Genomic DNA, 25,791 nt, shown 5'->3' with positions numbered 1-25,791 from the left:
AGAGGACAGAGGCTTCATGGTATTCAGCCCAGAGGAGCATTTGATCCAGGGCCAATGGGTCACATTCAACTGTGGAATGGACAGCGTGTTTCCTGTGATGCAACACACACACACACACGCACACACACACCACACACACACATACATACACACACGACCAACCACTTCCCTTATCCACTGCTTGATCTCTTCTCATATCCCTGCCTATTAACCTTAAAATTCACCCCAGTGGAGAAAGTTTGACTTTTAGAGATTTTAGATTGATTGTCACTGAAACCATAGTTTTGAATGGTCACTCTGTTGTTATATACTCTAGGGCTATGTACAGCTCATATAATAACAATGTGGGGGATTTTAACTGACAAAATGAGGTACTTTTAAACACTCATCTTGGGGTCTATGAAACAATTTCTTGACATTATACACTTATTAAGTTAATGGACAAGAAAATCAGCAGATCAATACATAATAATATTTAGTCATTAGTTGTACTCCTACACACAACTGTAATGTAGATCTTTAAAGTAGATTTAAAGTGTCATTTTAAACCTAAAAATCATGTTTGCTGGCAAACCATTACGCACAGGAGCAGCAGACTGAAGCCACTTATCGACTGTATAAACAATCACACATCTACGATCCTATTGCCTGACCGGTGAAGTCACAGAGGCAGCAGATGCCTGTCAGTGGGTGACTAATACTTCAAGTTACAGCACAAAATAAATACCAATTATCCTAACAAGACCAGGCCGGGCGACCTAACGTCAGTCAGCCCCTCGTCGTCTAAGTCTCTCTTCTCTCTTTTACCACTGCAGCATAAAAGTCCTAACCTCACCCTCCTTCTCCTTATCCCTCACTTCATTAATCCCCTCTCTTTCACTCGACTCCCCTCCCTCAGCTTCCTCACCCTCCTCAGGGTCTGGCCACAGAGTTGCATTTTCTTCTTTATTTGGTGCTGCCTTTTATTTCCTGCCTCTAATCCTTCAAAAATGTTATCTCTCTCCCCCTCTGCTGACTATAAACAAACCCTTACCAGCTGCTTTCCATACCCTCGGTAGCAGCAAGCCCCCTCTCATTCCGTCTCTTGCCAGAAAATATTTAGCGTTTGCTTTTCTAACAGATTTTTTGTTCTCCCTGCTCATTGTTTTTCTTCGTCCGTTGCGAGTTAATCAACCGTTTCAGCTTGCAGGCCTCTTGCTTCTGGCTTTGGATACTTCTCTGCTCCCTCCCTCCCTCTCATTAACCGCCACTCTCCTCTGCTTTTAATTAGGAAGTTTTGTGTTTACTAGTGGAAGGAAGAGAGTTGAGCAGACGGTAGAGTGATGAAGATCAAGGAAAGAGAAAACAACAACAATGTGGGGATATCATCATTAAATGTCTGGCTTTAATTAAAGACATGCCAGCAGACTTATCTACAGATCTACAGAGGATGTGGTATTGTGTACTATTTTGTTCATGAATACACTGGGCTGGTTTATGTTTATACGTCTCCATTCAACACATGAATAGCATAATTGTGTTTGTTATCTGATTTACTGTGAAATGAACCATTCAGAAAAGAGCTTTGGTGTGCAATAATATTGGTGTGTCTATTATTTCTCAGAACATCTGCCAGAAGATCATGAGCAATGGGTACTTGTAAAAAAAACAAAAAAACATTGTATACCTTTGATCTGAATGACACGCACTCAGAACAATGCATTAAAAATAAAAAATACCAAAGACTTCAATGAAAATGCATTATTTATCTGCATGCGTCAACCCACCGCAACCACTTTCTATTCAAATCTGTGCACCTGTGTAATCCTCATGTGACCCACTAAATACAGCATGTGACCAAATGAGGCCCTAATATCAGAGCAACTTGATCAATTGCACCGTGTGGTACGCTGCAGCCACTGCCAAGGCCAAGGACAACCCAGAGAGAATTATTCACTCTGCTGACAAGAAACTGTTTCTTCCTGTCTGCAGTTGGCTTCATCAAATTTTCCCATTATGTCTTATAGTATTGCACTGTTTATTGTTATGCACCATCCATCAAGCCAAATCCTTTGCCTGTGTAACGTACTGGGCAATAAACAGTTCGGATTGACTGATCTGTTTTGATTCCTTCTGTTCTAGTTCCTGAATTTGTTATTTTGGCCGCGACCATTTCATTTTGCTGTATTCGAATTGATCACTCCAAAGTTCCTGCACTACTGACAGACGTGTCACATTGTTGTTTTTTGACTATAATGTATATACAATCTAATCTTCTCAGCTTCTAAATAAAACGATCTTGTCCAAAGAAAGGGTGGTGCGGTTAAATCACAAATACTATCACACATACTGCTACAGAGCTCCAACTCGCCCTCACATACAGTTTGTTGCAGTGGTACAGTCCACAGCCCCTTAAGGACCTTATATTCTGCAGGTGATTTTACATGTTTTAGGAGGAACAGCTGAGGGCGCTCGCTGGCTCTACAGTGCAGTATTTCCTCATGGACTTGTTCAGCTACCAGGCTCCAAATCCTCAAGCAAGCACACAGAATGTGACAGAGGCCCTTTTTTCCTTCTTTGTTTTGCAACCCCACCCGAGACACACACACAAAAAGAAAGTGAGGACTAGACGTGAGACATGAAACAGATGATATAAAATAGGTGTGCGTGTGCGTGTGTGTGTGTGTGTGTATGTCTTTGTGTGCTCGCTTGCATGTGTTAATGACATGAGGGATGTATGTTGAGTGAAGTTGAGAGCTGAATGTGTTGTGCATGTAGAGCAGATTTAAATGAGTTGAAGGAATGTGCCGTCAGCTGCCTCCTCACTAAGGAGATTAGACCAATGTGATTAATAGTCGACCTGCAGCTCTACTTTGATTCCACCAGGTGGCACTAATATTGTGATTGAGTATTCAGTTGGGTGGATAGCTGATCATCGGTCACATTATGGGTCTACAGTGAAACTCACTCTCTCTGAAGGCCGAGTCACACAGGGGGAGTTGTGCAGATTATGTCATATATCTTACGGAATTTATTTAATATTAGTTACTAGATCTTCCTCACTGCCTTAGTTTCTGTCCATGTGTTCAACACTTAAGTCATAACTTAACATTTTCTGTACGGCTCTTGAAACAGTACATTTACCATTACACACATGCACGCATGCTCACACAAGCTGCACGCGCTGCACAATAAGCACACCTGCCATACAGACGAGCAGAGTAATAAAGCGAAAGACAAAAAAATAAGAAGTGGCATATCAATATTAAAATAAGTCTCATAATAAGCCTCAACTGTACTTTATAAAGCCATGTTACACTCTTTTGAGGTTAATGCAGTATTTTTTTTTGTTTCTTCTATATCAAGACGACGCTCCTGGGACAGAAGATGTCGTATGTGTACAGATCGTAAAGCCCTGCGAGGCAATTTTGTGACAAAATAAATTGATTTGAATTATTTTTGCCTTGTCAATGGTAAACATGTTAAATAAGTGGTTTGTTTCTCATGTGCATTTAAATGTGCTTGGTCCCTCACATGCACAATGACGCAGCTACTGCAGCCTCTCCAGCTGCTACTATCTGGCCTCCATCTCCCTCGATGACTCAAAGGCTGTTCAACTGGAATATGAAAGGGTGCCAAGGCCAAGTCAAACTTCTGACCATGATTGTAATATCAAATTACTGGCTAATGAGATTATGAAGAACAAAGCACTGTGTGAGGTCTGCATGATGTCCGAGTACTGCAACATGCACACACACACACATACACATTAAGCTTGATTCTGTAATATGATGCTCACTGTACACAGACACAGGCATGCAGAGGCATGCGCTCACATTGGCTGCATTCACACTGACGTATAGAGTTGGGAATTAAGATGGCTTAGTGGATACGGGTGGACACGCTGCCAGTGCATTTCTAAAATAAGTTGCAACCTTTTGGTGGCAAAACATCAATCTGCGGTTTGGTGGCGGGTGCCAAGAAACGGCAGAGCAGAGAGATGCAGTGGTAGAACAAACAACAGTAATCCCTCTTACAACTGTGCCTCTGACAGGGGCCCGCATGCATAGACAGACAGAGACGCGTCATTCCTGAGCTCACATATAGTAACCCCCTTTTTTCCCCAAAGTCTGGCTTTTTACATTCTCCTTTCATCCCAACATTTTCCACAGCACCTCGTCACTCAGGAGAGGAGAGGCGTCAAGTGGGGTGATGGGTGTCAATGTTGGGAAGAACTAACTGTGGGAATGAAAACGTTTTTGGATACAAACTGACTGCTCTTCAGGCGAACACCGAACATATGTGCCCCTTTGGGTAGTTTGGCCTTAATGCATAATGCCAGACTACCAAAACAACACCCACTAATACCCTCCACCGTCAAAATACACCCACCCGAAGCAATCTCTTCTTTGATCCCCCAAAGCTGGTTAAGAGGGGAAAGGAGGGTGTTAGAGAAAAATGTTGGTCAAAGATGGTTGACCTCGTCAACAGCATGTGCACCAAATATTAAGCACAGTCTGTGATACAGGGAGAATGTTTATCATTCACATGTACACAAATAACTGCTCAGCAACGTCGTCCTGGTTGACGCTCAATAATCCCCTCGTGCTCCACAGCATATCAGAACTAGATCTTTATTAAACAGGAAATGAGTGCTGGGATAAAACAATGTGCATTTGGAGGAAGTCAACAGACTTTAGGCTCTCTCCACTCTCTTTCTCTTAGAGCCTTGGTTCATCTGGACTGCTGCGTGCATTTGTGTGTATACGTGTGCGGTTTAAAAGAGACGGCCTTGCCACGTGCAGCCGGAGTTGCTACTGCAAGCATATTTTGGCTGAAACAAAAACGCACCTCAGCTATCTGCTGTGGTATAAATGCTCGGTAATAATCGCTCAGCCCTGGCACACAGACGCAGAGGAGTGCTACGCGTGGCGAGTGTGAGTATGTGGTGGTTGAGGAGAGTGACTGGGACACGCGAGTGTAAAAGAGCAAAAACAGAGGAATGAGCACTTAAAGAAATCTATGATACAGCGTCATATTTACACACTAATAAAGGTATTTTTCAAAGCAGACATTTTACTAATCATGGTATGAAAAGCACATAAATTAATAATAATAACTAATAACTTTAACAACGGGTCTGTTCTATATAAGTGTCTGAGTTAGTCATGACATTGTGACAGTGAAAGTACACGCAATATTAGGACCCTGAAACGAAAGCAGCTAAATGGAATTCAGCCATTTAGCCTGCGAATGTTTACCAAAATATTTTTGGGGTAATGACAGACACACACACACACACACACACAAACACACACACACGCACACAAATGTTGCACATCCAAATTCACATCTGCACCCACTGTTGCTGAAATTCACACAAAAAAAAACAACATTTGTGCACATTTTCTAAAACATCTGCTGATCAGCCAAATGTGTTTAATTAAGTCCTGAATCTAGTTTCTGCTCAGTGGGAAATACGTCCTCAAAAAACACCTCAAGAAAGCCTAAAATCTACGTCTCACGCCCTCGAAAGGATCCATAACACCTGCTGAAATTGCTCATTGTCATCCATGTTTGTCAGGATCACTACTACAATGAAGGAAACTGTAGATGTCTACCTCTTCGTCATCGCTGGGCAGGCGTTGGTAGTCAGATTCTGACGTGTCCTGCAATCTCTGGTAGTCGGCCGTCTCCCCCATGGCGGGACTCCCTCGCCCGTCCGCCACCAGGCCCCCGGGCTCCGTGTCCTCAAAAGCCTGAGACGGCCACCGCTCCAGTCAGTGAGTAACCCACGCACTCAGTCAGTCGGTCAGTCAGCCCGCTTTGAGCACCGCGCTGTCATCAGGAAGACAAGTGCCGTAATCTGCACGTCATTCACGGTACAGCACTGATTTAGCTCAGATAACCAAGCACAATATTTCGAATCATTTCACCAAATATGCTGCCGCTGCATACCTCCGACACTCTTCTTCATGCAGGTTGAGTCAGCTTTCCTTGTCACCGGCCGAACAATGACTTCCCCATGTCCACACAGTGATATCAGTGCTGCGTTCACTGACTGGCCAACCTGTAAAAACACAGGTGTTTATCCTCATGAGAAGAGCTTTTAGTAATGCATTCCTCTCGCAGAGCTGCGGACAATAGTTCTTGATGCAGAATGAACGTAGTCTCTATCTTCTGATTGCTGTGGGCAGGCAGTGATTCTTCCGCTTCTGAAGAAAAACAGAAGACAAGCTTCTTCCTTAAAATACAGTACAGTTTGTCCTTTTCCCCTGCCAGTGGCTTGAATCTCCAGAGCAGCATCCGAGGTGTTTCACTGATTGTTCCGAATTAATTTACAGCTCATTGTTGTCCTCCGAGACGAGGAAATCCCATGTGTGGAAGCTGCTGCAGTCAGAATGGAGCAGCGGGATGATGCAGCCGAGGTGTGGCACTGGAGGTGACAAATCCAGCAGGCTCTATTTCTGTATTCCCATCTCACGCTACAGTAGTAACCGTACCCTCAATCTGTCTGTCGACTTCGCTCTCCACCTTGCTCATCTCTGCTCTCCCTCTCTCTCTCTCTCCAACTGCTCACTCGCCCTCCTTTCGTGCTGACGCATGCTCTTCATATCCAGCAATGTCCCTCTCTCTCCCTCCCTCTCTCTCTCTCTGTGCCTCGGGCATCACACGGGCCGGCTTACCTCCTCTCATTCATCACCGGCAGTGAAATATCACAGCAGTGAAGGGGAGAGATCGTTTTTACCATTTTTCACCTGTTCATCCTTTCTTTGTATGCTCTCTCTCTTCCTCTCTCTGTCTCCCTCTCTCTCCCTCTCTCTCGCTCACTCTCTCCCTCTCTCCCTCTCTCTCTCTCTCTCTCTCTCACACAGATCCTGAGCAGCTGTCCAATCGAACTGGCGGCTCAGCCCTGACGATCACGGCTCACGGAATAGGAGGATTTTTTTTATGCTGCTTTGTCCGAAATGGACTTCCTGATTGCTCGGTCGATGCCTAATCCCTCGCTGTTGTTATTGTTTTTTGCCTCCTCTCCTCCTTTCAGTCCCTCGCCCTCCAACCCGCTTCCCACACCCCTCCAGTTGATTTTTTGCCCCTCCGTATCAGCCCCGGCCGAATGATTTGGCGAGTGGCCGCCTTTTCAATTACCGTGGCAACATCGACCAATCACACCTCTTCCCTGGTCTCCTATGACCTGTAGTCAGGGCGATCCAGTCAGCTGTGGTCCTGATAGGGGCAGCCAATAGCGGCGAGGCAGGGAAGGAAGGGAGGGGGGGGGGGGGATGATGGCGAGAGGCGGGGGAGTCCTAATGAGGAGAGGTAATCCTCCCTCTGAGAGGGAGAAAAACATGGCCATGCTGCTTTGTATGTGTATGTGTGTGTGTGTGTGTGTGCGTGTGTGTGTGTGTGTGTGTGTGTGTGTGTCAAAAGCATCGCTCCAGCCAGGCCATCTGGATCCTTGCTGAGTGGACATCTGGGTGCAGGGTAAAATAGAATAAAAGAACAATGTGTGTGTGTCTATGTGTGTGTGTATGTGTGCGTGTGCGTGTGTGTGTGCGTGTGTGTGTGTGTATGTGTGTGTCTCCCCCAGGCCGCTTATTTGCAGTCGGCTGAGCTGCATTCGCTCTTTGCTCTCATTCCTCCGTCTCTCCTCTGCTCTGTTGATGTATCTGCCGACTGTTACGCACTATTGCACGGTAAATACACAAACATGCATTCACCTCCTCAAACGCACACACACACACTCACCACTGAACAAATATATATAATAGTCAGAAACGCAGTGCATGCATGCAGACACACTGTGCAGCAACACAGAGGCCTGTATTTCTGTATTTACCACTGGACATAATGCTGATTTTATCGATGCATTTTCAGGACACTGCCAGCAATTGCAACCTACCTGTCTGACCCACCCAATCAGTTTCATCACACTTGTCTAAGTCCAGCAGGTCAACAGACAGTCCCACCGCCAATGAGAGCTGGCATCCCACATACTCTCAAGTAGGGCCGAACAATTATTCAAACTTTTATCACAATCGCTATTTTGAATTTGCACAATTAAGTGAACACCATTGCCTGTGATACTGGCATTTAAAATGTGTGCTCAATCTCAACACTGATCATAATTTTGGCTGTAAACGAGCAGGTCTATTACCAGGGCATTTGTTTGATACACATACAAGAAACGCAGCAGCTATGCAATATGAGATTGATGAGTTTTGATGAGGCGACAGAGATTTGGGTTGGACACTCATTACAGTCTGTGCAGAGGGGGTCCTGTACTAGACTTTATCTTAACCTCAATACTGAACACAGTTACACAAAAAACAATCTGACACTACCGTATTTACTATAAAATGCAACAGTCAGAGGCACAGTGGTACCCAAAGCCAGATAGTAGACAGAACAACAGAGAGAGGACATCCCGGCTAATCGAGGCCATGACAAATGGAGCAGGCTGAGCCGTGGTGTCATGTGGGGTTACTGCTGCCCAGCGCCTCCCCCTGATGAAGCTCACACGCTCCATTACAGACGGTCTGATGGTGAGGTACGACCAGAGGGCAAGGCTGAGTAAGTGTAAAAATATGTACAATGACGTACAATTTTTTTCTCTATATAATTTTTCATTGATAAATTACTTTTTTCAAAGTAAGCAAAGGCAAAGGAAGACAATAACTATGTCAACATGTTTCTATGTATTGATATGTCTTTACCTTGATCTTTAAAAGTATTTATTTTTCTCCCATTGGTGAGCTAATTAAAGATATATTGATTTACTGATATAAAGAAATCATTCTTTTTAATGTATTTTCTTATTGCTTGTTTTTTTTTATCTATTCTTTATCGACCTTTATGGCCTCTCTGCTTCCACTAAACGCCACATTTCACAAACTCTCCACCAGTACTCTGGAAAACCCCGTCAATGACCGAATGCCGGGCCTTCAACCTTGACCTCAGAGGCTTCATTTGTCAGCCATCTTGCGTCCGGGGGACGGTAAAGCAGAGCCCGTTAAAACATGTGAACGCCTTCTCTGCCCCCGTGATGGAGAGCAAAGAGAAGCAGAGTAGACAAGCTGTGGGTGTAGCGGTACAATGTTCCCAGTCCAAACATCGCAGGCCGTTTCAAACTCTCCCTTTATGAGGCCTTTTAGAGTCTTAAAGACTAAAAGGACTGCGACCCCTGGGTCCCTCCCGCTCCTTTACGACTGTTGGTGGGTAGACTGCAGGCTCTGGGGGCAGCAGTAAGCTGTTGAACAGGAGCTGGATGAAATCCCTGATGTCTACTGCTGATGTGAGGATCGCAAGGTGGAAATGTAATCAGGGGAGGAACTGGACAGCGACGGAGGCTTTAGTGTGTCTGTGTTTGTGTGTGTGTGTGTGTGTTTGAGCAACATGTGAGAGTCACACCTTCGTGGAAAGTAGAGCATACGCTTTGGAACCTCTTTGACAATTTTAACATGATAATATATGATATATAAGTATTAGATGATTCTAGGACAAATCCATTATTTATTCTAAATGATCATAGTTCTTTTATTCTAAATATATCACACTGGGCTCGGATCTCTTCAGATGCCTTTCTCTTCTTTTTTTTAATTTTATTGAGTAAATGATTGAATATTTGACAAAATAATCAATGCATTAATTCTACATTAATTTATATCATTAAACCGTCTTTTCCAAAAGAAAAAAACATTAAATATTGTGAAAAAAACATATATGTACTATGTGTTTAAATGTAGAAAATCAAAGTAAGGAAAGTATAGAAATATTGAAAATATATGATCATCACACAAAACATACGGAATGTTGGAAAATGTTTAATGTCATTGACGGCCCTGGTTGCAGTTAAATCCATCTGTTTATGATATACGCCGTATGAAATATAGTTATGTTTACAACTGTTTGGAATTACACGTCCATAAAGTGGGGGAACTTACAAAAGACAGATGAACAGAAAAATGGTAGAGCTACAACAATTAGTCGATTATTCAATTTATCAATTACAAAAAATTACTTTGTAATTGTTTGTTACTTTGTAAGTAACTTTCTCTCCAATTTTTTCTGTTGGGAACTGAATATTCTTTAAGAAGAAAACAAGACGATGTAAAAACCATCTCATCTTCGACAGACACGTTTCTGACAATTTATAAAACGACTTAACGATGAATTATTTTATGCTGATCAATTCAGCAGCAATTGAGAAATAGATGACAATATTAACTGATTTTAAAATTAAAAAAGAATCATTAGCTGCAGCCCTGAAGAACTGTATGCTGGCTGAGTGTAAACTCTGAAACACTGGACCCTGCACTTCTTGTCATGCACAATGCTGATGACATCATCAGGGTAAATTTTCTCCTATTTGACAGACGGTGCTTTTGAGCTATTGGTTTTATACCATTGTTTTCAAGCTCCCATCACTGCCACTTACTAGTACACAGACAATTATGTGTTAAATCAGTGGAGTTCTCCTTCATTTCTGAAGTTGATTTACAACACATCAACTATGACTCATCAAAGGAAATAAGACCCTTGTATACAAAATCGTGTAATTTCGCCAAATAATGTAAAAAAAACAACTATTCTAAACATTAAAAAAAAGAAGAAAATTTCAAAAAAGCCGTACGGCGGTCCAACTTGACATACATCAAAAATCTCTCTGTTTCTTGAGAAAGCTGAACTTAAAATGGGTTACAGACCTGTTTCTGTTGGGATTTCAAATAAATCCTTTTGACAAACGTCAGTCCCCGCTACATAAAAGCACCTTCTGTATGTACGTGAAATATTTCTTCTCACAGGTCATGGGAGCAAAACTCACCCACAACTTCTGATCTCTATTGACTGAGGAGATGACTTCACCTCATCGAGGGCCATGCTACCAGATGATTCACTACTCGACGATATGAAAAGAAACGTTAAGATTAACCGATGACTCTGCTACCGGAAAATGTTGACACAGTAAAAAACGTCATCGGTGAGGTTGCTAATGACGCTGTGGTCAGGGTGTGGACTGTGAAGACATGGTGCGGTAGCTCCTTCAGGGCTTTTGTTCTGTTTGTTTTTTACAACCATCAAGATGACTTATTTTGCCGAAACAATTAGTTGATTGGTGAACTGACAGAAAATGTTGATGTTTAATTATTGATCTCATAAGTAATTTATCGAGCTCAAATGGCTTTATTTATAGCATTGTAAATTCAATATTTATAAAATACTATATAAAAGACTTCATGTTGGAAAATGTTGACACATTTTTCCTCCATTTTTTGAATTAGAAATATTTCATTGATTAATCCAAATAAACAAAAAAATAAAAAAGCAACCGGATCGTCAATAGCCATAACTATGTTGACTGTCAATAGACTGTCAAATGTTTCATTCATCAATTAATAGAGTCGTAAAATATCACAAGATTCACATAAAGATTTCCCAGAATCCAAGAGGACGTCTTCAAATTCCACTGGACCAATAGCTCAAAACATAATAATATTTAATTTAACTTGTCATATAACAGAGAAAAGCACCAAACCCTCGCAGTGGAGAAGCTAGGAACATCTTCTGGAAGAAAAGGCTTTCAAATGAAATCAGTTCAAAAAACATTTTGACAATTATTTATACAATTGAGGTGCCACATTAGACAACACATCTTTTCTCATCCAGAATAATGTTATCCATTACCAACACAATCTAACATAACATACACTATCTCAACGTAAAGCTTTTTAGATGATGTGTTGTTTAAGCCACATATCTATTCATTCAATTATGATTAAGTGTAATTGGCTGACTGCATTGAGAAGAGGATGAGCATATAGACAAATTGTCTTTTACATGTGGATTCATAAACAGCATTACATTCTGAATTGTCCAATCAAGAGTAAAAGAAATCCAAAACTGTAAACCTAATGAGGTTGAAAGATGGCTTGTCCTCAGCACAGCTGGAGGCTGAGTTGGGATCAATCGTGGATGAGAGTTAAAAAGTCAAACCGCCATAATTACTTCCATGCACACAGTATTTCATACAGAGTTGTTGTCAGGAGAATTTCTGAACTCAACAAATCCTCTCTCATCACCCCTTTCCCAGAAAGATTTCCACTTCTGCTGAATCAGAAGCGGACAGGAACGCAGAACAAATCCACTGTGGACGGAGGTGTATGTGAGCGAGGGATGAAAGTGAGAATGCTTGTGTGTCTTTGTGTGAATGTGACACAGAGTGAGAGATAGATAGACCTCCATGCCATATAATCCTCAGCTCTCATGCTGTCTTTCTAGGAAGTGTTGAAGAGGCTCATGAGTGTAAGTGTGTGTGTGTGTGTGTGTGTGTGTGTGTGGTGCTTGCTTTCCCCTCGTCCCTCATGGCTAAACAGGTGGGATTTAAGAGGGTGAACTAAAGCCTGCGGGGCAACACTGGGCCATACCGGGAAGAGGACAGGATTAGTGGGCCAGGAGGCCGGGCCGAGGGTCCCACTGTCCCACATAATCTCTCAGCGCGTTGGTGCCAAGGTCACAGGTGATGAGGTATGCAAATCATCGGAAGCTAAAGCTCTCTGTGTTTCACTGCCATCTGGGTTGCCTGGTCATGCATCAAGGAGGGGGTGGTGTGTGTGTGTGTGTGTGTGTGTGTGTGTGTGTGTGTGTGTGTGTGTGTGTGTGTGTGTGTGTGTGTGTGTGTGCGCGTGTGTTTGTCATTGAAGTGACACTGAGCATACTGACTTCACACCCTCAGCTAACAAGCCGACCCAGCTAGCTAAACATTATTATATCAATCGGTATTGTACTACATCATATTATATTCTACTTTATCATGACAATGATGTTACAAAATACTGTTGAGCAAATTTGTAATATAAACAAAACAATTTAGTAATTTACGTTATTGTTTTACATCTGTAATAAGTTTAATAATTATATATATAAATATCACTTTTACACTTATGATATTTTGCATACATTTTAACAAGATATTTATGAACAACTTAATATTTATTTGAATCATGTTGTCCAGCCCTACCTTGTGATTCAATATCCTCAATTTCAAACTACAATTAATCTGAGCTCACTGTGTGAAGAGGTGTCGTCTTAATGTGTGCAGCATTTTTGCAAACTCTTGCCACCTCTAACATACAGAACCAGCAATTCTATCCGGCCAAATAAGCAAAGTTTCACAGCCACGGTTCTCAATCGCATCTGTGTTTCTGTTTGTGATGTACTCTCTGCATCGGGCCACATGGAGGCAGCCTGAGGCAGGGAGAAGAAAAAGTTTCATTCATGTTTACGCAGCAGCTGGACGTACTGGAGACAAATCATCTCTTGAATGTAACTCCAAGTTGTTTCTTTAAGGAGTGTTTCTTCTTCTTTTTTTATTCTGACTGATTTCATAGTGTATTGCCTTTAATGTGTCTGAACAGTTTGACAGTAGAGTTTACATAAATTATAAGTCTAAATCGAGAGTTCACCATTTTCTACACTGCAGCTTGAGAAAAAGGTGTAATAAAGGTGTTTAGTTGAGCAACAGGGACACTTTAAAGCACACAGTTAATTGAATTGTTGCCTCAGAACCGACATAACTCGTGTTTCAAATCCTACTGAAAACACATTGGGATTATGTTAAGAATATTTAAGTAAATGTGGTAGTCGATAGTAAGTAAAGAGATGAGAAAAGGCAGCAGACTGCTTCTCAAACGATGCCAGGTTAGACTTTAATAATTCTCTGTGACATCTGTCTGCAGCTTTCATCTCTTCTATTTCTAGAAATGTCTCCCTCAGAGTCCCTTGCTTGCCAATGAGAAAAAGTGAAAAGCCAGCTTAATGATTTATATCCACACACTTACCGACGCTTTAGAAACAGCCTGACAGATGTCATTGTCAGAAGTAGGACTTAAAGAGCTAAATCTATGTTGCTTGTACAAACATTCAAAGAGCCCCAGCAATTTATCACATCTTCCATTGCAATTAGTTACAAAACCGGTCTTATTGTAATACTCTGCTAATGTGTCACAGTCAGTGGGTGGATGTATGTGTGTGTGTGTGTGTGTGACAGACCTGCAGCATTGCATTATTACTGTTGGTACAGGTAGGCGTGTGTGCGTGTGCCTGGTCAATATGTAAGCTGCTCTTCCGGTCCCCTCTACCCAGACAGAGCGAGTGAGTGATTGAGTCGAGTCACAACAGATAAGAGAGCCAACAGCATACACTATACCCTGTGACCCAGAGTGTGTCGTGTGTGTGAAGAGGCAAACACGATAAGAAAATGCAGCTTGTCAACAAACTGAAGCAAACCTTTACTACAAGGATATGAATGGAAATAGGGTCATCATGACAATGATACACAGGCGCTCTCAGTGAGAAGAATTTGTCTCTGTTATGATTTACGTCTCAACACTGTCAAACAAACCAACGACGTGACCGTGCTGCAAGGTGCTCAACTGTATGTGAACTCTGAACTTCTACGACAGGCCTCTCACATGAGGTGAACGACGCATGCACTAAAGGCAATTTTGGTATTTTTCAACCGGGATGTTACTCTTACATTTGTGGAGATTGTTTATGCTCACAACATTGATTTGAGCATGAGCCTCCTGGAGCTTCACTAAAAACACAAACAATTGTCTTTGAGTCAGACAAAATGCTATATTGATGTATGTAGGCCGTTTTTTTTTTAACTTAATGTAGGTTTGGGGAGATGATGGTATAGGTCATGAGACAATATACACTTGTTAATAATGAAATATTCTTAATATAATAGATATTCAATTCCTTGGAATAACAAACAAAAAAAATTCTTTTCGATATTTTAGTCCAGAAAATGTGCTATATTACGATATTCATTGATAGCATTGTGTAAAATTACCTTGAGCATGATAGAAGATTATCTGTCATTATCGAGCATGTAGAGCCGGCATTTGTTTTTTGTATTAGACACGGTTGTGCAGAAGAAAACTAACCCATGTTATCAATGGTCAGTAGTCTGAAGCGTCTTTCAGATGTAGTAGCAGAGCTTGAATGTAAAACGTTGGGCCTCCGCTGGCTGTGAGTTGTATTGCCACAAGGTGATCTATTACAGGGTCTCTTGGTCAGGAAATCTGATGCGTTGACAACACGGGTAGCATACAATTCACCCGGAAGTGAGAGAGAGCGCGCCAGTCCTCAGGGGGGCTGGTAATGCAATACCTGTGTGTCTGTGTGGAGCAACAGAAAAAAAAAAGAGAAAGGATAATGGGCGGGGGTGGAGAGGAAGGGGGGGACGAAATGTGAAAGGAGAGGAAGGCTCAAGAAGAAGTAGAAGCAACAATGAAGAAGTAAAAGCAACAGTGAGGCTTGTGACAACTGGTCTGCAGGTAGATTGATTGAGGTGTCAGCAGAGTGGAACAGCGGGGCGGGGGGGTATGATATGACAGCCGGATGTTAGCTCAGGGTTAAAATAACACCGTCCTCTCGCTCACACCCACCCACACACACTCAAATACACTTTGAATCCCAGAGGCTCCTTTTCCTCCGACATCTCCTCTGTCAGTCCGGGCCCCTGAGGCCCTCCAAGTATTCAGAGACAATCTCCACAAAAAGCACACTCACTGGTCGCTGCTGCTATTCTGGGAGCTTCCTCTCCGAGTCCCTTTCCATCCATCATCATACTTCTCTCCGTCTACCTTTCCACTATCACTTTCTTTATTCAACTCCAGAGTAACAAGTAACTTAAAGCACAGATTCTTTCTTAGAACATCACAAACTAAAATCATAATTTATTTGAATGTCTTTTAATGTTTTTTCTATCAAAACGTTCATGCACAAATTGAAGGCGCTGACAGGATTGCATACCAGAGTTGTAATGTTACCTTTAATGTGAAAAATAAATTGATTGATTGATTCCATAAGTCTGTGGTCCAGTTTTTTGGTTGAGTGAAAATCAAATGCGTTAGCAATGGTACCAACAAGTAACAAGACTAAAGGGTTAACAACAGAGCATTTAGTTTAGCGCCTAGGAGTGTGGCTTTTAAACTAGGTGGATGTGACGTCATCAAGACTATGTGTACTAGGCAGTACATGCATTTAGTCAGTGGCAGAATAACAGGAAATAAAAGTTTTTTTGAGAACCACAACCACTTTTTGCCTCATTAGATTGCAGAGGAAAATAAATACTCAAATATAGTACATGCATCTGAAAGGCTCCAGATAAGTAAGGCTCCAGATGCAACGGTTCAGCCATAAATCAGACTCCTCGGCAGAGGAAAGAAGCCTGGCCTGGCTTTAACACCACTGCGTGATAAGCATCTATAACAGAGCTGCCACTGCACCTGCTCCAATTGTAGATCCATTTACAGACAAGGACACGGATGCTCTGCCTCTGATAAGTAAACAACCAGCATTGCCCTGGTAGCAGCATTCAGTCATTCGTGTGGTGTCAGTGAGAGCACCCACTCACACAAAGGCATGTTGGCACAATTCCTACATTCACAGGAACGCATACCGCACACACTTGCATGGTCTTTTCTACACTTTCCCCTTAATCTTTGCCGTCAAACACACACACTCGGTTGTCATTTCTCTTGGTACTGAGGCTTGCAGACACCTGTTTGGGAGCGTCTGGCCAGCATCCTGTGTGTGGTCTGTTTGTGTCTTTGTAAAAGACGGCTTTCTCTCAAAGCCACCAGTGTGACTCTAACTTCCTCCTCCTCTAACTCATTAGCTAAGAACTGTTTGTCAGGAACTGTGGTGGCTATGCCCAAATAGAAAATAAACAATGTTTTTTAGATAAACACAAGTCCGATAAAACAGGAAATCACAACCACATCCACCCTCTGTTTTGAAGCGTATTTCTGTAAGGATACCTTAAATGCATGCGGCATGTAAATACTTCTTGGCTCTTCTTTCATTACCTGCCATGATATCTTTAACTCGCACACGAAAAACCAACAGTGTGACCCAAGATGACATCATCCTCTGTATTTGCTCCACTGCAAAGTGAATAGCTCCCATTCAGACACACAGAGAGCCGGTCTGTGGAGCTCCCCACTCTAAGCAAAGCACAGTCACTGTTTGGCATGATCTCATGTCTGCATAGCTCACACACACAAACACACACACACACACACACACACAAATTCAACTTGTGTGTGTATGTGTGTGTGTGTGTGTGAGTTTAAACAGTGTACACTACGGCAAAAACATGCACAGCAGACAGTCACACCCAGCTGCAGGGTTTTCAGAAAACAGAATACAGCACTATTGTCTCACCTGCAATATTTGAGCCGTTGAAACCAGGCTCTCTTTCCTGGTCTGAGTCCAGCGCCCGCTCCGACACTGTAGATGCACCTCTCAGGTTGATGACAGAAGGTCCACCACGTGCAGACGAGGCCCCCAGTCCATTGAGGTGAGATTTGAAGTCCGCGGCACTGCGACGATAGCCCCCGCTCACATTATTTCATCCTCATCCATTGGTCAACACAAACCCAGGAGTATGTTTCATGGCCTGCCTGGGGGGAAAGAAAGGTTACGTTGTAGAATGATGCGGTCTAAATATCATATTGTTTCCTTCCATAAAGCATCACGGAGAGCTCGCGGCTTTACTTCGAATTGCAGATCTGCCGTTTTTTCTGTGCAGATGACAACATAAGGCAGATAAACACCTTTACAAGCACAGAGTGTCTCTACTGTCCTGAGTGACTTCTGAAAGGGAGCACCCATGGGTCTTTGTGCACCCACAGTGAGACCTAATATTGTGAGAAGAGAATGAGTCAGAGCCAGGGCCCTGGGGAGGTTTACAGGGTTTCAACAGAAAAGTGCTCGACTTCCCTGGGGGGCGGGCCCTGCCAACACACACCCGGTTTGAACAGGCTAATAATAGGCACATGAAACAAGACAGCAGTTTTTACAAAGAAAATATATATAATAAATAAAAATATGTTATGTCAACAGCGATTCAAGACAGAGGAAAGTGAGGTGTACCGTAAAGTAAAGGTGTACATGCTTTATGTGCTAAACATGCTAATTATAAGCATTACATTGTGGTAGAGGAAATATTACTATATAGTTTTAAAAAAAACACTATTATTATAATTTAGTTCAACTTAAGTTATTCTTTCTTTCCATTTCAAGGCACATCACACATTATGAAGCGGAAGCCAACCCACTCACGTCAAACACACGCTCGCAACACCTGAACTGACTAAACCACAACACACATTTCAAAACTGAGAAGTGAAAAATTCTGTTGAAATTGATTTTGTTGTTTTGGATTTCTATAGATTATAATCACCTCAGAGGATTATACAGAATATTAAGACAAATCATGAAAAAGCTCAAAGTACATGCAACTCCATTTGACCGCAGCCTGCTGAATCCATTATTTACAGTAAGCTACAACCGGAAGCAACTTCCAATGCTTGATGTGAATTGACTTGACATGAGTCCAACCAGGTCTGGGGGCTGTGGCAGGAATGCCTGGGGCCCCGTGCAGGAGAGGGCAGTATGAATGAATCAATGCAATTCACACGGACACACAAGGACACAGTCCACCCACCACCTAGGGAAGTAGCTGACTGAAGCCTCCAGTGTCAGAGGAGAAGCTCACAACAAGGAGAAACACCAAGCTATTCTTCCTCCCAGCATACGCTCCACAAATGATCCCTTTGTCTGTGAGAAAAAGAAGGGAAAAAGGGACTACGTATGTAACTGTGCGAGGAGAAACACAAGCATGCTGGACAGTAACACACACATCCATCGCACGCAAGCTCATATCGGCGTGCGGACCGTAAACAGAAGCACAGACACGCGACAGTCCGGCAGCTTTTAAGTGACAAATTGCCACATGGATGTCACGTATTTATCGACACATGCACTATTGACTCCGTGCTAAAACAGTGCATCTTTTTTCTATTGACAACAATCTGCAGCATGCCAGAGGTCAACATCACTCGACCCCAGAGGCTTTCACATTTCTGTTACGTAACTCTGTCAGTGGGCAGGAAGGAGAAGGTAGCTTAAAGCTGCAGCCCCCACTTCGACACATAAAGCCACACAAACACCACCACGTCCCTAGAGAGTCTATGAAAGGCTCAAAATAAACTGCACAAACACGGTCAAGCCCACAGGTTACTGAAAACACCACAAATGTCCTAGAAAATCAGCTCTCTTGCCTAACTGAGCAGCCACAGAGTGCTGTTTGCTATCGTGCGCTGACTGAATGTAGTGTGAGTGAGTCTGTCCACCACTTTGGTTCAGACGGAAATATCTCAACAACTTTTGGATGGATTGACATGATATTTTGCACTAATGTTGATGGTCCTCAGTGGATGAATACCAATCGTTTTGACGACCCCCTGACTTTTTCCTCTCGCACTACTAGAAGGTTTATATTTGTGAAGTGACATGTCTTGACAACTGTTCAGACAGCATCAGCATCAGGCCAACATTAGAATTGACCAATTAACTGAAAAACTGATGACATTCCTAATCCAACTATGTTCAGCATATCAAGTTTACGTGATGCAAATTCAGACTGAAACAAAGCCAAACTGCTCACACGGTCCAAAGGTATGACACATAAAATGAGTTCACCATACAGTTTGTAAAGTATTACAAAAACAACATTCAAACATAACGCTCTTCATCCTTTCTCATAGCCATCTGTCTTTTTTAATCAGCTTATAATTAATCACAATTCGTCTGGCTGAATGGAAAGCATGCCCTCCTGCCTCGTCCTTTGCAGCGTCACTGCTGATTCACGCGCTCCGCTGTCAACAGAAAAGCAACATGCTGCTGCCTCCCTCCCACTGATGAAGTCAACTTGGCACCAAAAAAAGTGTTTTGAATCGCATCATCTTTTAGTTGACGACGGCCTTCGTCTTGGACTGTTTTAACCTCCTCTTCTGACACTTAAATCATTGTTATACCAAGAAAGAGACAAAGATCTCTCTGAGCAACAGTTAAATATGGATAGAATAAATCAATGTGTGCACATTGAAATAGGAACAGCTTCCTGTTTTTTGTGCATGATAATGCCTATGATAAGTTCTGCAGGGTGCCTCAAACATGTTTGTGGTTCAATAATGTTCTAGGGTCACTTATGCTTTTCTGGACTGGCAAACAAATTAAAAATCTATCATTTTGGGGAGGTGGGATATGGTTACAATAATATTCTCCCCTGGCATGTAACACTGTGGGGACATCAGCTAAAAGTAAGTTTGAATCATTAAATTCGTCTAAATCTAAAACATAAATTATACATTGGGTGTATATTCTATTCTATTTCTATTGTCTTTCTTAGAATAGTCCTTACTAAAGAAAGAAAGAAAACAGTATTACTCCAAACAAGAAACAGCAGTGTATATTGAACTCTGAATCAGTTTTATTGGCAGATCGTTTGTTTTCAATGTGTTTCTATTGAAAGCAAAGCTGCAAAGAGGAAGACGAGCGACATGGAGGACGGCAGGAGAGTGAAACACAATCTCCTCTTCAAGAGAGGAGACAGAACAGGAAAACCAACACTCTATTGTGCTCACACCCACACATCTATAGTACGTGTGAGTAACAGTAGACAGAAAGAGAATACATCACAATGTAACATCATCAATATGCTTCCCATCACAGAGCTCTCCATTACAGTGCTCCAGTTACAATCATTTGAAGACATTACTGCAACTTTGAGCTTGATGAATTAGAGGGTAATTTATTTCACCAGTTAGTCGTAACTTTAGTGAATGAACACAACGACTCTACTCTTTTCAAAAGCGACAATTTTAAAGTGGTGCTTTTGTGTGATTCTTCCTCTTGATTGAATCAACTAATCCTCTGTGATAGTCCACCATATTCTTTGGTCGAGAACAGCCCTACAGAGTTGACTTAAACAGAGGTAAAAAAAAGAAGTCGAGTGCTCGACTGAGTATTTACAGCCACAAGACAGTAGATGTGAGACTGACTCTAAATGAACTGCATCGCCTGGGATCTTCATAGTGAAACAACACGTCAACAGTGAGGTCAACTGTTGTTTTTTTTAAATGTTTTTGGCAGAGGCGAATACGCATTATGGAAACTAGCTGGTAGCAAAAACTCGATTTGACCGAGAAGACTCGTGACTTTTTTTTTAACATGCTCTCAAATGAGTCAAACAGCTTCAAGTCTTCATATCATATTATCCACATTCTTCTCATAAAGCAGCACTGGAAAACGTCTCGCACACGAGCACACGGACATCTTGTCCCCAGCTGTCATTCCTAATCAAAGACTTGAACTTGCTGGATGAAATACAGCTTGAATGAGGGAAAGTGGTGCAACACTCCTGCAATCTGTCACAGCCTGTCGGGGTTGTTGGTGCTGAACACATCTGACACTAGTTCTGCATTTCTAACTGCCAGCTGGACATCAAGCCGGTAGTGACAGACAGTTCCTTCTCAATCCATCGAACATGTCCAATCACCTGTAGCCATACTGTCTCAGAGCAGTATTATAGTTTAATGCTAACATGTTTTAGAGGTCTTTGTTTAAACATGTCAGGCAGAAGACTCAAGTTTCTTTCAGTTTTAAATACTTTTTGGAGAATTTTAATTGATAATTCTATATTTTAAAAAAAAGGTGCTGATCTTGTTTACTCCCCCTCTAATGCTTTGTGCTTCTTTGATTAAATAAAGTAATAATTCTTGAAATCGGTAACAATCATAAAACTGTGGCCCGTCCGTCATCTAGTGAGGAGCGAGCAAATGTGTTTAACCGCGTTATGACTGTCAGCCTCATCGAACAGTAGTTTAGTCTCTATTGGACTATTCTGAAAGTCATGAGATCAGGGCTGAATGTTTTGCAGCAATTGAAACAAAATGTATTAAAAAACAATAAAAAACTAAGAGAAAACAAACCATTTGTTTCTAAATTGTGTATAATATATTAACTATATAAGTATTTATCTCCACTACAGTGACACTTACTTCCACCAAACTTTCCAGTTACATTACTATCAATATCCTGCAGTTTGTATTACGTGGTATTAAAACAAAAACAATATATATATATATATATATATATATATATATATATATATATATATATATATATATATATATATATATATATATGTATATATATATATATATATATATGTGTGTGTATATATATATATATATATATATATATAAATATATATACATATATATATATATGCATATATACATATATATATTATTGCTGATGAGAGTATTCTGATTTACAAAGAGGAATTCCTTGAGAAAAAACCTTGTTTCAGGAATGTTTGTAAATTAGCACGTATCTACTAAGAGAATACTTTATTTGCATATTTTAACACAATTATTTCAGAAAACTTTACTAAGTCCCAAAAAATAATTGTCTTAATGAAAGAAATCAACTGACATGTTTCACGGCTATATCCATTAATTTGATTTTAAAGCTGGAAGATCCATGTTTTTCCCAGAGACGCTCAGACAGTATGTGGGCGGCACAATATACAGTCACTCTCTCTGACCATGAGATGACATCACGATATCACCTCACAGGAAGCTGGCAGAAAGTACCTCATCATGAAGCATTTGGTTTTCTTAAGAATCTGCTTGTTCCACAGAGCTTTTTAGAATCCATCACTGCCATGCTGTGTTTTTACATGAGCACTCCCGCTATCGCCACAGACCAACGGAGTGTCATATTTAGTCAAAGCAAGAGGTGAAAAACTGGATCGTATCCACTTGAAACACAAGGTGATCCCAGTGATTCATTGACAAGCTCCAGCATGTCAAAAGTGGAAGTAGTTATAACCAAACCCTGAAGTGTGATGATATGAAGGGTCAACGTGAGGGCAAGAGCGTTTGCTCAAATGTCAGCATGCAACCACAAATATTAGAAACCAAGACCAGATATCATGGGTGACCAGCAGATTTGGACCTATTGGATTGAGACGCGTTATAAAACATGTTGTTTAACAGCCTTTGCACTATTCTACTGATTAGGAGTTAGCTGTACTGCAAGAAGTGAATGCATTCACAACCAAATGTACCATAGGGACAACAGTACAAGCAGATTGATGCATACAAGGGTGGAGATGGGTGGATGGTTGAGTACACCGACTTATCTGGCAGTGTTTCACGGATGCAAATATAGAGACAACGGATGAAAGAGCAACATAAGATCTTCTGAATATCCTGCAGGTTAGGTTGAAACATATTTTTCAAAGTCAGTCACGCCGATGTGTAGTGTCTGACTGATCCAAGTTGAATTCAGAGGCAAGTTAGACATTCTTCTTATCCAGGATTAGAGCACACAATCAAACAAAATCACACCATGTCGTGTGGCTCCCTTATTTATCAATGGTCTACTGTACGAGAGCGCCCTGGACTTTACCCTGTGGGACGACAGTGGGTCAATCTGGTTTTATTGTCAAACACTGGAACCCATTAAGGTTAATTGTACCAATAAAATAACAAATTTATGCGCAAATGGCTTACTTAATACTAAGTGTAAAACTATGAGCATTACTCATAGATCTACAGATAATGACAGTTATTACAGCTGGTGTGTGTGTATGACAAGTGTAGGCGTGTGTGTGTGTGTGCGTGCGCGTGAGTGTGTGTGAGAGAGAATGATAGAATCTTTCTCTCAGAGACATCAATCAGAATTAGAACCATTTATTGTCATGTATGTTTTCACATACAAGGAATTTTGTCATGGCGGAAAGCAGAAAGATACAATCCTGACAATCGCTTGTGATGGTTGGTGTGTGTGAGATTATTAGTGAGACTGGTGGTTAATCTCCCCTCAGGCCTCCAATCTGACACCAGGTGTGTCAGGTCTGTGTGTGGGGAAGCAAAATAAAGAGATAAAAAGAGATGAAGAAGATAGAGAGATAACACAGAGCTAGTGATAAGAAAAGAGAAAAGGCCCGGTGACGCTTAACTTATCTTTCTGAAGTCCAACACGTTTCTTTACTTTATTTTATTCCTCCACAGATGATTTGAGCTCATATTTACTCCCCATGTGTCTTGAGGGAGACTGTTAGTGTAATTACACCTGCACTGGTCACGTGAGCTTTATATTCGCTATTGATATTTGGAAGCTAAGCATATTTTGACATCTCAAATGTTGTAGATTTCAATTGTGAATGAAACTTTGATTCATTCCCATCTCTCAGTAGTACGACAGATAGTAGGAAAAGGACATGCGTTAGTAATATTAATGATTTGTAACCATATCAATGATTGCTCTGTTCTGACCGGAAGCAGCTGTGCTTCTCTTATCGTCATATGTCGAGATGTTGTCAGTGGAAAAGGGGCCGAGTCATCAATTAAAGCGCCTTTTGGGTCGCTCTGTGCATGTCCGGGCGCTACCTGTTCAACACGTCAAAAGACACCGAGACACCTGTTAGCTACGTCACAGCATGGAGGACCACCTCGGGGTCGTTGGGTTAGTAAAGCAGATCTCACCTGTTGGCTGCTTCCCGCCATGCAGCCTCATAAACTAGCAAGCAATTTTCCGGTTAACGGTCGGCCCCATGTCGGCATGCGTTCAGGTCCACGCAATTATTTTTAGAATATTTTAAAAGGGGGAATTTAACAGGTTTCTTTACATGACTTCGTTAAAATGAATACGTAAATGGATTATTTTGTAGTACAGTACAAAACTGCACGTGTTGGTCATATTAGGTGTGAGTATATATGTATAACAATTATGTCGCTTTGTTCTTTAATGCTGATATATTGATTAAGAAAAGAAGAAAACAAATCTAATTAAGCTCGCTGTCTAATAACATTACATTACAAACGACTCTCGTCCCCTACCTGTCAATCTCAGCTCCTGTCAATTGCTGTCACCTCCTGTTCCGGTGCGTCTTGGCTCTTCACAAACCGGCTACAAGTTAAAAAATAAAAATAAAAAAAAAGTCCTGTCATGTGTAACGCTTTAAAAGGCCTCGGTCATAGCGTGAAGGAGACTGAATTTAGTGTGCACCAGTCCGCCTTGAATGGTTTACTTGCCTTGTCAGAAAACAGTCAGGATTTGAGTACTGTGGCTGCTGGCGTCAGTTCTTTGCAGTCTTTGTACAACACAAAGATCGTTTGTGCATCGGAAGAGGGAGCACTCCGGTAACTGGAAACAGACGAGCGCTGTCTTGTGCTCGTTTCTGTCTGCAAATGAGTTAAGTCATTTTTTTGCTCCTTAGCTTTAGCACAGTTTAGTTCAAATTAATTTTAGATTTGTTTGTGTATTTTTTTAAATCTGTGTATTGAATAAAACAGTTTAGGAGGCGCAATTTTTCCCTATTTCTTGCAAAAGTGAATAAGTGGTGTTTCCAATTGTTTACACTGCATACATATATAGTAATTTCACAACTGGCTACTGCCTATTTATTGATTCATTAGACCGTGAGAAAAAACAATCGTAGCTTCAAGACAAGCTAATGCAGCGTCTTTGGTATTGTCATTACATATTTCTAGTCGCTACACAAGAGAATTTCTTTGTGGATTTTGCATGTTTCTATAGGGTTCATGCACATTTCCTCACGGACTGGTAAGTGGTCATTTGATAACATTAACACATTTATAACTGTTCCATTTTCATTTTCTCTTATTTAAGACTGGTCTGCATTTCCCGCATCACTCTTCATGATGTTTGCCGCAGCAGGAATCCGTAGCGAAGTGAAAGCTCTTGATTTCTCACATCTCTGGTGCACATTCAGGCTGTCAACCCACTCTTAAAGGAACATGCCACACATTTGCAATATTGCTGCACTTTGTGGCTAAAAATTCTACAAAAAAAAAATGTTGAAAATGTATACAGACATCATTTCACATCATTAAGCAATAGATACATTAAGTAAAG

The 25,791-nt window shown here is 41.5% G+C and overlaps 1 protein-coding gene across 5 annotated transcripts in view; it reads right to left on the bottom strand.

Annotated features, from left to right (window-relative positions):
- The window catches only part of tnk2b (tyrosine kinase, non-receptor, 2b), a 46,244-nt gene extending 21,253 nt beyond the window's left edge, over positions 1–24,991 (bottom strand). For 3 of the 5 annotated variants that reach the window (XM_068568805.1, XM_068568808.1, XM_068568811.1), the window contains exon 1: positions 5,601–6,826. In XM_068568805.1, the coding sequence (XP_068424906.1) occupies positions 5,601–5,681 (81 nt within the window). In that variant the 5' untranslated portion in view covers positions 5,682–6,826. Of the gene's footprint in view, positions 1–5,600; positions 6,827–17,217; positions 17,457–24,752 lie in introns of those variants that run through there. The other 2 variants (XM_068568809.1, XM_068568806.1) reach the window with 2 other exon arrangements.
- Between the last annotated feature and the right edge of the window lie 800 nt (positions 24,992–25,791).

The sequence above is a fragment of the Clinocottus analis genome, unplaced genomic scaffold (genome assembly GCF_023055335.1).
Source record: "Clinocottus analis isolate CAN_PGR_092001 unplaced genomic scaffold, fCliAna1.0.p SCAF_11, whole genome shotgun sequence".
In the NCBI taxonomy this organism is placed as follows: Eukaryota; Metazoa; Chordata; class Actinopteri; order Perciformes; family Cottidae; genus Clinocottus; species Clinocottus analis.
Note: the sequence above shows the minus strand (reverse complement) of the source record. Positions and strands in the feature narration are given on the sequence as shown.